General features: G+C 37.1%; 2 protein-coding genes across 5 annotated transcripts in view; both read right to left on the bottom strand.

Moving 5' to 3' along the window:
* vaspb (vasodilator stimulated phosphoprotein b) overlaps window positions 1–7275 on the bottom strand; it is a 53457-nt gene extending 46182 nt beyond the window's left edge. For 2 of the 4 annotated variants that reach the window (XM_081372688.1, XM_081372687.1), the window contains exon 1: window positions 6733–7182. In XM_081372688.1, coding sequence (XP_081228814.1) covers window positions 6733–6737 — 5 coding nt within the window. In that variant the 5' untranslated portion in view covers window positions 6738–7182. Of the gene's footprint in view, window positions 1–6732 lie in introns of all 4 variants that reach the window. The other 2 variants (XM_081372689.1, XM_081372690.1) reach the window with 2 other exon arrangements.
* A 7884-nt stretch (window positions 7276–15159) lies between these two features.
* On the bottom strand, window positions 15160–18685 carry snrpd2 (small nuclear ribonucleoprotein D2 polypeptide). Its single transcript, XM_081373316.1, has 3 exons — window positions 17992–18685; window positions 17291–17470; window positions 15160–15687 (listed from the first exon to the last, which is right to left on the bottom strand). Coding segments are annotated over exons 1-3 (357 nt in total). The 5' UTR covers window positions 17994–18685; the 3' UTR covers window positions 15160–15512.

Consider the following 18685-nt stretch of genomic DNA (forward strand, 5'->3'; position numbering starts at 1 on the left):
TCAGAATCGAGTATTCAGACAGACCATGGAATAAATTCATATAAACCCCCACCCCCAATTAATTATTTATATTTATTATATATTCATTTATATACATCGCGAACAGTGAGCTTGCTGTGCCTGGTACAGTATTTTCTCTGCTCTCCTCTCCTTTTTTTGCGTCCATCTTCAGCATGTCTCGTCTCTGGCTTCTGTTAACGTCCTGTTTACAGACTTTGTAATATATCCACACAAATAATGTTTAGGGAAATAGGAAATGGGCAATGCAGTTTGTGTGCAAGTCTGGAACAAAATCAGCCAACAACAACTAACAACAACAAAAATGGTTCTGATTGATGGCCAGTTTGACCGGTGCATCTCTAATTGTCATTTCACGTTTCTATCTCAGCCCTCATCTTAATGTTCTGCTTTTACCCAGCACTCCGGTTCCTTCCTGTGTTCTTAACTTCTAATAAGCACTAAGGATTTGCATTAATCGAATTGTATCCTGGGAGCTGAGGTATTCATAACAAACAATAAATGCACCTTCTTTTAAGTCACATTGGTTATGGAGTAAACTGCTAAGTAGTAGTAGCCAGGCTACATGTAAAGTCCATCCAGTGAACTTAGGCCAAACATCTGCTCTGAGTTAATCAATCCATTCAATAATATTCAGTCAATACTGTGAAGACCCAGAAGAATGTTTTCCCCACAGAGCTGACCAACTGACACATTCATCCATACAATTTACAACATGACTTTACTTTGCTGTTCCCAATATTCTGGTCAAAACATTAGCTAAGGGTGGAGGGGTATAAATGTTTCAACTGGTAAAGATTCTGCAGTACCATTTATACCACAGTATTTCCACGGCACGTATTATGAAATCCAAGCACTAACATATTTTAAGTACAAATAAATACACGTGTACCCATCTTGATCATTACTATCAGGAAAATAAGTATTTTCTGACTGACACACACACGAAACTGATGTATTGGCATTGGATTTTTCATAAAAAGCATGTAATTCGAACATAGTTCTCTTTCGTGGCGTATCGCACTTGAACAGTCAGATCCACACAGAGTTATGTCAGAATTATGTCCATCTTGGCAAGAATTCACTTAAACAGTCAGTTATGTCTTAAGTAGTGATGCACACGAGAATTTTCATCCAAAACAGCAATTTTCAGTATCCGTTGAAATGGTTTCGCAGGGCCGAAATCATTGACCAAAACCAATGATGTTTAATTGAGGGCTAGTGTCCAATTTCATTTCAGTAATTTTGTGTACATCTCATTTGAAGATGTTTAAATTGATGTTTATATCTATGTTCCATGGTTATTTCAGCCATCAGTCTATTTTCAAGAAATCTGTCTCAGCCATTAAAAGGCCCATTTTAGTTGACCCCTTTGTTCTCCTATATCATTTCAATATCTAATGGTCTGTAATCACCCAGGATCATAAGAAATTAAATACCGGCAGCAGAAGGACCACACTGCAGCATCTGGCATGGGGAGCGAAGCCACCGGTGCCACCCTAAACCCTTTAGCCTGTAGACGCACCAGAGTGGAAGTCATTTAGATAAAGACATGCTGGGCGAGTCCCTCCCAGTCATCAGTCTGATAACAGCAGTGAATCACAGCGCTGCCATTAATCAGACATGCACTTCCAGGATGACATGCTGTGACAGAAATACACACAGGAACAAACTGGACTGATTACACAGCAAGTGTGGAAAACCAGCTGCGGACCACCTGTGCGTTTGTGTTTTCACATAAAGTTGAAGGGTGCCATTTCAGTTCCACTAGGGGCACCAAACAGAACTGCAAAAACAATGTTTTCAATTTCAAAAATGTGTGTGCCATTGCTTAGACAAAACAGATTATCACCATAACAACTACACGGCATAACAACTCCACTCCACTTCCTTTTATACTCCTTAACAAGTTTCTCCTCATTTTGACTTGTTTGGGATGCGTCTTCCTCTATGTATTTTCACATTACTCAATGTTTCTACAATGCTCTAATGTGTAAATATATTATAAGCAGTCCGCATCACTAACAGTCATGCAAATATATCTACTGCAGTTGAAATGGTAAAGCAATCAGTCGAATCCCAAAATAATTTACTGTATAACAGATTTTCAAGTTTAAAATATTCTAACTGAGGCTATGTCCACACTATGTGCGTTTTTGTTTTAAGTTTAACACGGAGTTTTAAAATGAAAACAATCCACATCCATACTGACGTTTCCACAGCGTTTCAGAAAAGATCTCCGTCCACACTACACAACCGAAAACGCATGTCACATGATCAATCATGCACACTGGCGGGAATGCCGATTGCTCGAATAATAGCCTCTTGCGCATGTAGGCAGCTGCAGTATTATAAAATGCAGAGTTTAACTGCACAATGGCTGCTAAAAAGAACAACAAAGTCAGCAAAGCTTGCAGTTCCGTCTCCATGTTATTGTTTACACTGTCCAGGCTGGTCTGTTATTGTCATCTTCCGGTAACATAATGGTCATTTGATAAGGGCTCGACGAATCAGGGAAGGATATGCAATGATCCAGAGAAGACCCAATCAGGGAGCGAATGTGGGCAGCCACGCCTTTGTTTTCATAAGTCTCCGTTTTGTTCTGTCTACACTAAAATGCAACCCTGAGGTTTTCAAATTGAAGCATTTCCAAAATCGACTGTTATTTTAGAATGTATCACCTTTTTATTTCCATGGCAATGCAGCAAACTTGTCACCTGACACACCGCAGCCACAATAAGAATAGAGTACACTATAGTTACCTACACAACGTTTATCTAAAGTGAATGAATCACGTCTTTACGTCTGATATTTTCAGTGTCTGTGGCCTCACTATATCAGAACACTCCACATGAAGCTGCTCTAAGAGCTTTTCCAACCCAATCTCATGAGACAAATTTCACAAGGTTGTTATTTCACATTTCATACGATTCACATTCACAAATTTGGAATTTGGGAACATAATAAAACGGATTTCATAGGGTCCTAAACAGTTAAATAATTCTTGAGCCACTGAAGATTTGGAGCCTGTTCTGAGCCACTGGTAAATGTCATACTTCACCTTTATAAAGGCTACATTCAGACTGCAGGCAAATGTGGCCAAAATCCGATTTTTTTGCTCACATGTGGGTCCGACTTCGATCTGTTTTTCTCATGACAGTGTGAACAGCACAAACCACATGAAATCTGATATTTTCGATTCCGATTTGGGCCGCTTCTATATACGTTGTCCTAAATCTGATACAGCCAGGTCGGATGTTTTGCAATGCAACCTCAGTCTGAACAGTTCAATCGAAATTCATGCGACTTTTATGTCACTGTAGAGCAACATTCGTCACAATTCTGTGCTCACGGGAGTCACTTCAGAGATTTTACATATACCCGACATTATCAAGACAGTTGTGAAAGCTGTCAGTGGAAAGACAGTGATGTGTTAGAACTAACAATTATTAGTGTCAAATATAAAAGCAAAACATGTTAGCTCGTTTCATAAATGTTTTAATAAAATCTGCTCTCTTTTTTCGCATCCTCGTCATTGTTTTTTATATTGCCTGCACATAAATTCGCTGGCTTCCATGGCAAATCACACGTGTAATTGCTTACTTTAATGTCCTCCTTGTTCACTTCCGAATGACAGCGAGCTGCGTGACATCTTCTTATAGCTTTTTTTTTTGCACATGCGGGTCAGTACAGGACCATGATCTGTTCACACTGGAATCTGATATTGGCCACATTTAAAACAACAATGTGAACAGCTATACAAAAAAATCTGATCTGAGAATTGAGCACTATAGGCTTGCAGTGTGAACGTAGCCTAAAGAGGACCATGTATAGTGTTTGAATAACCCTGGAACTTTGATTGTTCTTTGTAATCTTAACCCAGGGACTGCAGGTCAGTGACTTAGCCTGGGTTCCCATGAATTCAATACTGGGCTTCCCAAATAACAAGGTCAGTTTGAGAAACCATTGTTACATTGGGTGGCCTGGCAAAATTCAAAATGAGGCGCTAACCGCTCCAGTGCATTCTGATGTTGACGTTCCACAACATGACAGGACAATAAACTTGTAAATGTGACAACATTCCATTCTTCACCTATTATGCAAGCAGACCCGACACAGTAAACTCATGGCTGTGCGCGCGTACTCTGCACCTTTTGCTTGAACCCAGCAGGCCTCCCTGAGCCAAGTTTCCTGTGTGTCACAATGGCAACATGGCATGAAACGTCACCCTTCAACACATTGCCTGATAACGTCGCTGAACTGAAATTTGCATAGAAATGCATGGCTGAGGTTTTAAAGTGCATATGCTTATTTAATGCATTCTTATTTTGGTGCGAGACAGATCTAAGAGTTGCTTTGACGAAAACCTGTCAGTCAGGTTGCTGTTGTTGTTTACATAGCAAAACGAGTGTTTTACATTCTCAAGATGTTGGAAGAACATGTCGGTGCTGGCGCTTCCCTATTTTACACAAAATATGGATGGTTGCACAACACAGTAGGAAGTCTCTGTCCACTTTATAGAATCTGGAAAGCTCTTTCCTGTTGCCTTGTGTCACTTGGGTTCCTTGTGATTATTTGTCATGTATTACATGTCGTGTGTGTGTCATTATCATAAAGCATATTCTAGCTGTCTTTAACAAAATTTTGCTTCATTGTACAGTCCTAAAGTCCGAGACCAAATTGGGAGAAAAACAAACAAAAAAAAACAAATCAACGTTTTTTTTTTTTTTTTAATAAACGTATAATGAGGAAATATTTAAGATTCTGTACTACAGTATTCGACACTATTCTAATATAAACAAACTTGTGACATACAGACCATTAACTCCTTTGTACAGATGGTCAGATTTCCTTGCATCAATTCAATAATTTCGAATCATGCTACAAGATAACATGACCATCAGGTTTTCTTTATGTCAGCTTGAGTGAAAAATGTGTAGTGATTTTTATTTTATTTTTTTCAAATCTGAAAAATATGTAGTGTATTTTTGTTTAGCTTAAGGCAAGACACTACAGGCTGCAAGTAGTTTTTTATGCATCAGTTTGAGATTTTGGTATATTTTTGGTATAGCCTAAGTGTTGTTTCAAACTAGTGTAAAGAAAACATCCAAAATACACTTTTAAGTGTTGATTTTATAGCACTTTATCTATTTGCGTCTGTAGATTTCAATTACAATAGGCTACATGTATTTAAAGGCTGTTTTCTCATAATGAAATTTCCACTTCAGCAGCTCTTACGTACACATAATTTAACACTCTCATTCCTATCCATAATCTGAAGGTTTTTACAGAGAGGTTTATTCATGTAAAAGTCACCTGATTTTATACAACGTTTTATTCCTAAAAAAAAAAATGTATTGTGTTCTGGCTGAAATGTATTGTTTTTCACCCGTGTCTTGTCTCAAACTAAACTAAAAGTGCCCTTGAACTCTACAACTGCTCAGGCCGAAGCAGGATGTGGAATTATCAGGCTTCAGTGCTCTATAGGCTACATGGCGCAAATGTAGGTTAGTTCCGGGTTCTGCCCTGACAGTCAAATTACAAATCCAACTATGGCAAAGGTCTTGAATATTAAGTAGGCTATTTGACGTTCGCTACTGGGTGAATGTCCCGTGACCTAATTAATATGCATGAGCCGAACCTTCCCCACAGTAGGATTTTTGAATTCGCGCCGCGGCCAACTCCCAGAACAGAAGGAACAGGGAGGGCTCACAAAAGAGGACTGGCTACGTGTTACAAAGGGCCAATTTACCGGTTGACAGCTGCATTTTCAACATGCACAATAAACAACTTCGTGCACACCGCCTGGGGATACAGTTATCGATACTAGCTCGTTTAACTGTGTTTTGTAAAAAGTCATTAATGTTATTCAAAAGATCACACCTAGCGCACAAAGCAGGTGCACCTTATTTTAAAAACCACTTTAAGTTTAGGGAAAAATCGATTTATTGAACTGTTCTTCTTGCTTTATCAAAAAACATTTAATAAAAAAAAGTGTAAAAAAATTCAATGTGTAAATAAAACTGTATACAACAGTGTTTTATTCAACCTTGCACTGTGTTTGTACAGTAAACGACTAATTATTGTAAAAAATATATATATTTTTTTGAAATGTCAGCATTAAATTCTTTCTAATCAATACATAGTGCAAGGCTAGTAGCCTAATGGCAAAAAAAATTAACCGAAAAATGTCCAAACTTGTTTTTAAAGCGATAGGCCTCTCTAACCAAACACATTTAGGCTATTTAAAATATATAGCTTTAGATGCCAAAACGCTGTGTTTTTACAATTAATGACATGATTCGTTTGACAGAATCACCGTCTCAAAACGGAAAAGGAACCCATTTGGTGCCAAACTCATTCAAACTCAAAGTAGTCTATCTCCAGAAAAAATCAGTGCAAAATTATTAATAAATGTTCAGCTCAATTCAACAGCTATAGAGCAACGCGATAAAAGAAAGAACTCTTTGGCTGTCAAAGCCACGCAAAAACGGACGAGCTGGAGTGTGTAAACGCTCCGAAAGGACACACTTGCTCCTGTGATGGTCCCCCACCTCCAGTAGGTGCGAGTAACAGGACAGAAAGTGAGTAGGCTAACAGACCGAAGTCCCACATGCGGCCTCACACATTATCCATACTATGCGTTACATTGTAGCGCGCAAAACTAAGTACACACAAAAGCGAGGGCAACAAATGTGCTTTGACGCGCTTTACCTCATTGTTCGACGACAGTGCAGATTCCCTTCAGATGGAAAGCCGAACTTCCAGAGGCGAAAACCCAAAGAGAAAACGACGAGATCCTCATGGATAAACCCACCGAGGGGTTTGGTGTTTTTGTTTAATCTGTGGGAAGAAGGATAAGCAGCACAGCTCGATGATTTCCTGGTTGAGGAGTGAAGGAGGGGGTTGGAGGTGAAGTGTGGATAGAGTTGCTACTGGAGCTGGGCTTGTGTCAACTCTAATCAGTATCCTGGACTCATGTCTCGCTCCGAGCAAAGTCTACACATATTCCGCCTCATGTCCTCGTCTCCATTCGTGCGGCTGTTTGTAAAATGTGGAAGCGGTTTTCGACAAACTCCTCTTGTTCGCCGGTCGGTCTGTTAACGCTCGTTCGCGACCGAAGCCCAACCTGCTCCTCAACTCTGAGGAAAAGCTTTCATTCCTGTCTCTCTCTCCCCCTCCCGAGCTGAAAAACAGCCAGAGAAATGTACTCATCCACTCCCTAGCGGCCGAGCTCCATTACTCCAGCTCTGCGTTACAAAGAAGGATCTGCGGATGGGAATGATACGATGAATGTATACTTAGTTCTGACTGGAAAAAAATAATTTAATCTTCCATCTTTAAGTGTGTGGTGTGCGTCACTATTCCCACATTCTGTAATATGCTCAAATGTGAAATGTGTATTGTAGGAGTGGGTTTATGCTGTGTTCATTTTTGACATGGTAGGCTACCGTGATTAATACCATAAAGTTTTAACATATTTCATATAATACTATGGTATGTGATTTAAAAAAAAAATTGGGGGGGATATTTAATTGTTCATAATAATGTATCTTATTTTTATATTTATATTAAGTTTTAGAAGATCAACAGTAATGTTTATGTTTCAAAAACTAATAATTTAATAACCATAGATCTCAAAAGAATCTCAGTAGATATCCATTTTCATTTACCTACATCATAATGATGTGATTCTTAAATTAACTTGTCGCATTAAAAGCTATTTCAGTTTATTTAGTATTTTTAATTTAGACAAATCTATCTGTCTGTCTGTCTGTCTATTTATTTTGATAGTATCTATCTATCATCTCTCTATCCACCTCTCTATATATCTATTTGTCTGTCTAGCTAGCTAGCTTTGTCCAGCGTTGCATGTTACTCAAAGTGCTCAAAATCATGGAAATCAGGTAGCTTTTGAAAGATTACATTTAGTTGTGAAGTAATAGAAATTAATGTATGTTTATATGCAGTATACAATTATAAATTAAAGTGACAGTATGTGTCCACACAAGTCATTTAAATTAGAAAAGGAATAAAATAGCTTGCATATGCGAAGATCAAATATCTTCTAATTTACTGGTTTTTCTTTGGAAACATGAAAGATATCCAACCATGTGTCACATCTGCCACATTAGTGACTGTTTGGCTGTCCCGCTCTCTCACACACACACACACACACACACACATACACAAATAGTTTGTCTTATGTCTGGAGACCTATTAAAACCCCTTCAAAATCAAATGCCAAATTAGTTATGGATGTGTCTGATTATAATCCTGCTGTGTGCAGTTTACATCACTTACGGACATTTTTTGAAGTAAACATTTGAAGTAATTATGTAAGCCTTTGATAATTACATAATCAGATTTTCGGCCTGTCAGGCGTGTCATTTTGGTTCAGAGGAGAACACTTGAGAAAAAAGAGATGTACATCTATCAAAAGACCTTTTGTACATCTGTAGAGTGTGTTTGTGCATGTGTAATGTGCATTATACACATCTGACTGCTTTGATAAGCGTATTATCTGAAAGGAAACTAGTCAGTTGTAATTTTAGGCTCACCCCTCCTCCATTGAGCCACTTTTACAAGCTCCCATTCTGGCTCTGCTTGCATGGCACAGATTCGCAGGATAGAGCCTCGGACTCTGTGGCCTATAACATTCTTTACATTTGCACAGTCATGCTTTCAGATGCAGACTGCATGCAAATGTGAGACAAACAGAGCAATGCATTAAAGAATAAAACACCAACAGTAGGATGCATTTGTGAGTGTGTTTACCAGAGGCTGACAACAAGCAGGAAATTGTAAAGAATTTCTAAAGGCATTCTGGACGGAGGCCAAACAGCGCTGGCCTTGGTTATGACACTAAGCAATGTATGTGCAATCACTACTGCGCGTGCAAAACAAACATAAAAAGAAAGAAGAGTCTTATTCTTCTCCTTACACTTTTTTTACAAAGTCATTCTCAAAGCTATTGTAAATGTAAATGATACGTGGTTAAATCACGTCACCTAGTGGACAGTCTTTGGCTGTACATTCACAGTAGAAGACATTTTGTTGTTTACCACTAGATGGGGATGTAAGTACAAAGATGGCAGAATACAGTCACAACAATAGCCGACAGAATCTGTCTAGTCTCTATCAGGAGGTAATATCACCGAGCTCAGACATTAACCAGGACTCTGTCAAAAATGCCACTAAAAGTGACAAAGGAGGACATTTTCTCGGTTTTGTTATGATAGGCCTTTATTTTTTCACCAAATTCTATAATAACTATAGAGTCTCTGCAGAACGGTGACCTTGTCAGTTTATTGTTGCTGAAAACATTAATGTTGCTCAATGAATGTGAAGAAAAAAATAATAAAAAAAACGTAAAACAATTGTTATACTAAAATGTGCTGTGACTAATCAACATGAACAGTCCTTTTATCATTAATTCTAAAAAGACAAAAGCATCTTCCTCCTCCATAGATTCAACAGATAATTCTAATTCTAAAAAAACGGCCAAGTTTATTTCGTTTTAATATATATTATAAGGTCTATCTATCTATCTATCTATCTATCTATCTATCTATCTATCTATCTATCTATCTATCTATCTATCTATCTATCTATCTATCTATCTATCTATCTATCTCTATTGATACTATCTATTGATAGTTGTGAAATATAAATTAATGTGGTAGCCTATATAAAGTGGCGATATGTGTCCACGCAAGTCATTTAAATTAGAAAAGGGAAATTGAGGAAAATAGCTTGCATATGCAAAGATGAAATATCTTCAAATTTACTGGTATGGAAGATATCCAACCATGTGTGTCACATCTGCCACCAAAACAGCATGAGCAGTCATATAAACATTTATTCTAAAAAGACAAGAGCTTCTTCCTTCAGATTCAACACATACATTTATTATGCAATTTTTTCATATTTTAATATGGATAAAATATTAAGCATATTACAATAAAACATTTTAAAGACAGAAATCGATTTTTTATCATAATATCAAAACACGTTTGTTTTTTTTATACTTTGGTTTGAGCTGATTCTGCTAATAATGTCTAAAATGGGGAGGGGGATCCATGTTTCTTAATTTTTTTAACAGAACACGTTTGAAAATATTTTAATTTGTATTTTTTTTTTTATGTTTCCTTAAACTACAACAGAGTTTAATAGATATACAACTGTGCATAACATGAATGAGCAGGTAACTAATGTGATGTGCGGACAGAGAGAGACAGTGCGAGCGCACGAGATCAAGTGCGCCCAATGTGAGAAGCGAATGGGTGACGGTGTGTTCCTCATGACTGTGCTGTCACCCTTCGGCTCCCCGGTGCGCACCTGATCTCGCGGCTGCGGAGCTGCTTGGAAACAAACTGCGGAGTCTCGAGTTACCGTGCGCCCGATCGATGGCTGATGTGAGAGCCCCGCGCGCCGGGCGACAGTATCGCGTTGCGCGCGCGGGGGAGACTGAGTATCGACGCGTGACCGATCACTATCATAATCACACTTCCCCTCTTATCGCCTCAACTTGCTGAATAAAACATAGCGCTTTCCTGCCAAGAGCAGTCACCCCGAGCAAACTTATTCAAGTTCATTTCACACACTCTGAGAAAAGAAAAAGAAGAGAAAGATGAAATGGGAAAATACACAAAAAAATGAACACTTAGTAGCCTACATTTCGCGAACATTTACAAAGAAACGGCAAGTGACATAATGAATTAAACGTGAAATGTTTACATAGGCTAGGCTACTCCAATAATCTTTATTTTATCTTTATTAACTTCGAAAAATCATGGTCTACAGTGGGGTCATTCCTGATATAAAGCATCTTCTGGACTCAAAATTGAAAATTGAATATCCTCGTGTTGTAGTTAAAAAAAAAAAACATTTTTTTTTTTTTATAAAATAATAGCAGACTTTCATAAATATGCTATTCTCGGGCTCAAGAACTTATAACGTGCAAGCGCATGAAAATGTTTCCATAATTTCCATCAAAGCCACACTGAGGGATTTACAAATCAACTGATATTTAACTGATGTTTCTGCTGTTTTCCCGCCAATAATGATGTCAGTTTTTGGGAATGGTGATGTCGTTAAGGAACGTTTTCAACATGATATGTTTGAAACATTAGAGAAATGAAATTGAAAACTTATTGAAGTTTGTCTTGAGTTTGTATTTTATCCAGTAAATGGAGACATATGTGATGGGAATATGTAAATTCGTGCAGTGATAGCCTTCTAGAAATGATCCTGTGGAGGCTTAGAGCTTCACATGGATGTTAGAAGGCAGCGATATTATTTCGTTCGTTTCAGAAAACAGCGAAATAAGTAAATATTCCATGAACGATTTCAGGCCACTTTTGTATTGATTTTCTCTCATAGATATGTGATAGGCTTTATCCAATTTCTGGAGCTTGCACCTAACCCTTGCTTTCTAACTTGAACTTGCATATAAAAAAAAAAATAAAAAAAATCCTTTCCTTTCAAAAATGTACATGCAACATATAGCTTCCCCTAAAATATCAGTTATTGTTTAGTTATCTACTTTTAAGAAAACACTTTCTTTTGTAATGTGTAATTTTTTAGTGGCTAATACCAAGATCCCACATTTTGTTGGAGACATTCTGATTGCATGCCTTCATATACAACTAATCAATGTACATATTTTATTGTTACTAAATGCCCCAAAGGACACTTGAGCATTAAAAATGCATCAGAAGTTGCATTTTCAAAAAAAAGAAAGAAACAGCACACGTTCAAGTGTAAAGTTTTACAAAAGCATAATTTCAACTGATAAAACAAGAAGTTATAAAATAGAACTAATATGGTAATTATATTTGATTGGCTTTATTGGTATCTGTGGTTCATTAAATAACCTTTAACATCTATAAACCTTTCCATTGCAAATAGAATGGAACTTTAAGAACTTTTCACTGAAATGTTCTTTAAGGGAACCAAATGAATCTTCTTTTGCTGCATGTTTTTTCACAAACCTGCCAATTTTTATTTTATTTTAAGAGTGTTTGCAATATTAATACAATTTGTAAAAGGGTAACATGGTTTAATACATTGACAATTCACTTTGATATTTTTAGACCAGTAAATCACAATATTCATATTTTGCAAAAACAGCTTTAGTAATTTTAGCAAAAAAAAAAAAAAAAAAAAAAAAAATGACCCCACTGCTCAAAATGACCAATATTGTGACCCAATATTATTCAATGTAATTGATTGTGTTAATGTGATGATGAACTCTGTCAAGAAAACTGATTCTGAACATTTGTTTGCAAATGATGTCACATGGTTTGATATTTTGTATGTAATCCAGTGAGAATCAGAAATTTAGACTTCAATGTGGCTTCAATATCCAAATACTTTTGGGACCAATATGACATGGCAGGTTGAACTAGTTTGTCAGTTAAGGAAAAATGGGGATTTTTTTCTCCCCAATTATTTTCTGTGGAATGTTGGTACTATGAATATATGGTACATTTTTGTAAGGATTAAATTGAATTATGTCCCATTTAACAAAAAAGCTTTTACGCCTATTTAGAACAAGTGAAAGAACTACATTTAAGAAATGCTGCGGTGCCAAATGAAGATGTTTTGGAAGTTTAATTCAGATCTATATAGTGCAATAATAAGGGTGTGTTTGTAACTGGACCATCAATGATCTGACTTTAACAGTGCCAAATGCAAAAAGCCAAGGCGGATCATTTTCCAAAAGTTCACTTTTTAGGTGTGTGTGCTATATCGGTGGGTTATTCAGGATATTACATTATCCATTGTTTTACATTATTTCTGCATAAAATAACATAGCTGTCGAGCAGGTGGATGAATATAACACACACAAATATGCAGTAAGGTCAGGGAAGTTTTTCTCTTTCTGCCGGGCAAGGATAAAGTATTCACTGCTGAACGATGAGTTTTCACTATTCATAAACGGAACATATCAAACCATGATCCAATAGACAATTCCCCACAAAATGACTCAAACATGACCAACACATTGCAGACCTAAACCACTAAATCTCAGTTCTGACAGCATGATAAGATCTCAGGCTGAAGCGTCAGCTGTAAGTCATGGCTGTAGTATTCAGAGCTTCAGGCTAACCCACACGCAGATCCAGGTGCAGCGGCCCAGGGGAACACGGAGGACGGCGGGATGAGCGTCTCACACTAGAGAACACCTCAGGAGCCTGGGAAAAGCTCATTAACTCCATCGAAAACAGACACACTGTTAATGGCACATAAATCTTTTTCCTTTACCCTTCTGTGTCTGTGCTATAGATACCAATTTAGCATTTGTGAAACTGTATGGAACAATTTCTTACATTTTCTAAAGAAAAAGTCTGTGGTTTAATGCAATGTTCCTATGCAGGATCCAAGATCCCTTTTTTTTCATCCATTTATTGTTCCCTAGGCATAAACTCAGCTCTAAGAAACGAAATAGCAAACTGCCTCTGTACAATCTGAGGTATCTTTCATGTTTGGGGTCAGAACAATTGTATACAGAACAACATTTCCTATTTCAATATATTTTAAAATGTCATTTATTCCTGTGTTTTAGCATTACTAATGTCTTCAGTGTCACATGATCCTTCAGAAATCACTGAATAGAAAGCTCAAAAGAAAAGCATTATTTGAAATGGAAAATTTAATAAAACATTATAAATGTCTTTACGGTCACTTTTGAACAATTTAATGCATCCTTGCTAAATAAAAGTATTAATTTCTTTCAAACACAAATTGCTTATAATATTAATATAGTGATTCTTTTCTAATCAAAACTGTATAAAATGAATAAAAATGTAAATATTTTAACTTAACACATATTAACAATTTATAGAACACATCTAAGAACATTCCATCAATATACATTTGTTTGATATAGTTTAGCATTAAAACACACAAAAATGACTGAATAAACACATTTAATAAATATGACACCAGTGGATCACAATAACCCAAACTGATACACCGAGTTGGATTTTCACCGTTCCACTGAATATTTAAGTGACCTGACTGAGTGATTTTCAGACTGTCCTCTCAGGTCAAGTCCTGAGATAACCCTTTTGTCCATATATATACACCTTTAAAACACTCATAATTAACCCTAGATATTTTTTTTTACCATGATAAACCCCTTTCAGAGAGCTCATTCTAATTTTCAAAACAAAAATTGTGTCATTTTCAGAAACATTAGCCAAATCCTTTTAAACAAAAATGAAGGGTTTAAAATGGCTTTTAGTACAAGGGGTCAGCGGAGCCCACTGTGGAGGGCAGGGGTGTGAAGTGACAGTCAGCACATCTGGTCACATTAATAATGCAGAGGCCTTTAAACGGCAGTTTGTCACTTATTGAGTGCTGCCTGCTGAAATCTACACTGACACCCAAGCTGCTGCCAAGGGACTCTACCAAATGAGAGTCAGATGAAGAGGAGGGGGAGAGGATGAGAGGAGAGGAAAGAGGACAAACAGCAACGTGAAACTTCTGATGAACACTTTCTGCTTTGTCTGGAAACGGTTAAAGGGGTCCTATTATGCTTTCTTACATTTTCAACTTTCTTGAGTGTGTAATCTTGCTGTTTGAGCATGAAGTTACAAAGCACAAAGTCACTCCAAAGGGAGTTATTCTCTTTATCAGTGCAAACAGTTTCTGACCTCCCTGAAACGCCTGCAAAGTCTTCTATCGGGAATAAACACGTCACGGTATTCCTCGTTTTCAATAATTCCCACCCAAGGCATACGCAAAAATGTAGTGGCGAGGCCTGGTTTAGTTGTGTTCGTAGTGTTGAAACCTACGGTTATGGTAAGGGTGACATTTCCTAAATTCACTCAAAATGGTTGGCCAATCACAACACACTGGTCCAGTCGACCAATCAGAGCACATTGTGCTTTTCGGAAGGAGGGGCTTCATAGAGACAGGAAATAAACAGGGCTGTGTTTGTCAAAACATCATGAGCCAAGTTGATTGTAGAGACCACTGGTGTCAATGGCTCTACGATCTAGTTAGGGTTATGATGCTTTTGAGACGCAGACTGGTAAGAGAGGTGCTGCAACAATGTAAAATAAGTGGGGGAAAAAAACCTATTCCAGTAGACCCCAAAAACAAAATCAAGACTTTAAAAAAAAGGTTATAATAGGTCCCCTTTAATTTCTGAAAGAATCATACAACAGATTTATAGAGATTTGAATATCCAAAAGTTTATTTAGAAAACAAAGCACACTTTAACATCAAAAACAAACAAAAATTCTTTGACCAAACAATCTCTCATGATGATGCTAAACATTTTCCAGCAAAATACATTTGTTACAGCACAAGGCAAACTGTGTACTGTCTCTTAAGGGCAAAATAATTAAGTTGCTCAAAGGCCTAATTAACACTTTAACAGGTGCTGTTGAGTCAAAGGGAGTTCAGCTCGCAGGCGAGCTGGTGTATGAGTGTCCAGGAGATTGCCTGTTCTTGAACAGACGTGTTATACGTCAAGTTTATTTCCCGGTGATGAGTGGGTTCCTCAGCACCACAATGACTGAATCGCCTCTCAGGAACATCTTCGAGATGTAACGATCCTTGTTCACTGGCTTTGACTTCTTCTTGCCCTTGCCGCTCTTAGGCACCTCAGTCCACATTTCTTTCACGTTCTCCAGAACCATGTTGCAATGCCTGAAAGTCCAGAGAAAAGAGACAGTAGCATTCGTTTACATACAACCAAATAATCCGTTCTGATTGACAGTTCAATCGGACTGAAAAGCCTCAATTGATCCGACTGATTGAATAAAATTTCGATCAGACTGAAATGGGTAATGATCCGATCAACATAATAAATTTATTCAGATTTAAAAACACTGTGCCACCCTTGCTCGGCTTCTGAACGTGGCGACTGGTCTGAAGTTTTGGTTGGAATACACACACATGTAAACAGATCTGTGAATCAGACTGCTATGTCAAGGAAAGGTTCATTTAAACCATTGGTTCCCAAACAGGGGGCGTCAAGATGACTTAAAATGATTTAAAATAAGACAAAACAACTAGAAATCGAGATCTTTTTTATTTTTCTAGTTATGGGGGGGGGCTTCAAATATCATTGTGAAAAATGAGGATGGCCTTAAAGTCAAAAAGGTTGAGATCCACTGATATAAACAGAACTTTAAAAATCTGAAATATGATTGGATTCCTTCCGATTGACAAAATTAGTGCCTATTGAAAGTCCATATCATGGAAACTTTGTTTAACAATTTTATATATACATGAATGATGTGAGCCAATTCATTTGTACTATCTATTCACATATTTTACAGTAACGGTTTATCTACAGCATGTCTCTCTGATGAAGATCATAAATGATTTAATACTTCCACAGAGATTCTGAAGCGTGCATTCGATGAATACTTTACTATCCCGTGAAGCCACTTTAGATTATCTGTGAATGGAAGTGAAGTGACGCAACTCACACTACATAGAACACCCTTTTTTTTTTAAATGGTCGCGAAGTAAATTCAAATGCATTACCTACGCAATTTCAGGCGCAGCTTGTGTCTCATTCAACCATATATTGGGTGGCCTGTGGCCTTATATTCGGTTTAAAATGACATTTTATACAGATATTTAATCTCAAATATACTTCATATACAATGAAAGAATAAGAAAGGCTGCGTTAGTATAGCTTGAGCTGTGAGGTTTTTCAGCAGAACACCGACACGCATATGTACAGCTGACTAGTAATGAGAGGTCTGTAATCTGGGTCTGTGTTGTGTTTGAACTGGTTTTGAGAATGGCACATCTTGCCGCGCGTACTTCAGGCTAGACTGTGTTTTTTCGAGAGCGTCAGAGTAATGAAAGGCTGTAAAAGAAATCCCTTATTTGGAGATATATGTGCATTTTATGCAAATGACTAACCTTGGGCAGGTGGTTGCTCATACAGAATACTCCAAATTCATTAACATTATAAAGAGGTTAAGAACTTAAGAAATTCATGTGAGAGAAGTTCTCCAGGGCATATAAAATACGAAATAATCCACACAATTATTAGTGAATGAGACCCACTTTCTTGGCATTTTTCAAAGGACACATTTGTGTCATGATGTTGACTCTGAATTTAATAGTGCTTGAAATTTGTATTGTATTGTTATGTCAAATTTATTCATTTGCATTGTTCTTGCATTCCATGTAAAAATGTACTAGCCATTGGCGACTCGAGCTTTAGTGTGTCGGTAGAGGGTTGCAGTGTATATAATAAATCCAACAGAAGGCTTCACGTATCACGTACCTGTCGAATGCTTTGACTCTGCCCAGTAGCTTCTTATTGTTGCGGCAGTTGATGAGAACCTGCGTGTTGTTTTTCACAGACTGGGTGAGGACTGAAAGTGGACCGGTGTTAAACTCTTCCTCCTCTCGCTTCTGGAGCTCCTCTGGAGTCATCTCAGATTTAGGCTTGTTTAACAAACTCCTAACAAAGCATTTCAACAGTTAGAATGTGTGGATGAACAGGCAACACGAATATCACTCAATTTACACCATATATAGAGTTAGGTAAAGTATATGAAGAGTTAGAGCTCAAAAGCTTAGAATACCACAAATGTAGAAGTTAATCTAGCTTTGTTTCATGTTTTTAGGTATAGAGATCATATAATCATACGCACTAAATTAACGTAACGTTAAGCCATAACGTAATGATTCAGATATTAAGTGCGCAAAAAAAAACTAAATTAGAGACAAAGCCAATATCCAAGCAATTTGACAAAGACAACGATTGCAAAACAAACACATAAGTTAGATATTATAACAGTATTCACTAAGGACGAATCCTAATCATCAGTACAATAGTTCATTGTAGCTGCTAACATTAGCATCAGTCTTGCTTAATGACTTTTTTTTAGCGGCCATAAAACTATTAACTGGTTATTTCTGTCCCAGCAGTACAACTCAAACATTTATCATAATATACGGTGTGCAGAAGAGTGAACTTACATGTTTTAGTAGGTTCTTCTTCTTCTCAAATGTCTTCAATGAAATGAACAACTGCACATAGGCGCCTCACGTTTCCACAACGTTAAAGTCACTTCCGGGTCTGCTGTGCCGCCTTACTCAGTTGTAAGTTCCGGTTCCGGTTTTGTCCCGCAAAGTAAATAAACTTGTTTTTAGGTTTTTATGTTCGTATAGAGTTGTAAGTTAGTGATTAGTTAATTATACTTAATCGTTTTACATTATAATATTTAAACAGGGCTAGTTGTCACACAAGGAAGTGGTCTCAAAGGCTATCTCTCAGTAACTATTATGTTTTGAAACTAAAGTTTAATTACACAAATGTTTATATTTTCTAGCAGTGGTTTGTATGTTGATAGCAATCATCTAGTTCACAGAGATCTTGAATGAATCTATTATTATTAATAATAATGTGTATGTTTTGTGTGAATTCAGCCCAACTAATTCCAATGTCATCATAACAAGGTAGGCTAATTGTATTTTTCCTAAATATATTATTATATATTAAGGAGTACCTGTCAAAAGTTTGGAAACATTACTATTTTATGTATATCTATTATAAGTGCCCCAGATTTTTTTTAATGCAGCTGTATGTGAAAACAGTCTGCAAAGTTGTAAAGCTGAAAGTGCATCATAAATAAAGTTAGTTTATCTCAAAAGAAAGAGTCGACTCTGAATC

Source organism: Scardinius erythrophthalmus (assembly GCF_964197995.2).
Source record: "Scardinius erythrophthalmus genome assembly, chromosome: 8".
NCBI classification, from domain to species: Eukaryota; Metazoa; Chordata; class Actinopteri; order Cypriniformes; family Leuciscidae; genus Scardinius; species Scardinius erythrophthalmus.

Bases quoted from the DNA above. Each gene is read 5' to 3' on its own strand.
- snrpd2 (XM_081373316.1), bottom strand. The intron at 15,688-17,290 runs GTACGTGATACG...CTGGACTTTCAG, and splicing joins AGAGTCAAAGCATTCGACAG to GCATTGCAACATGGTTCTGG.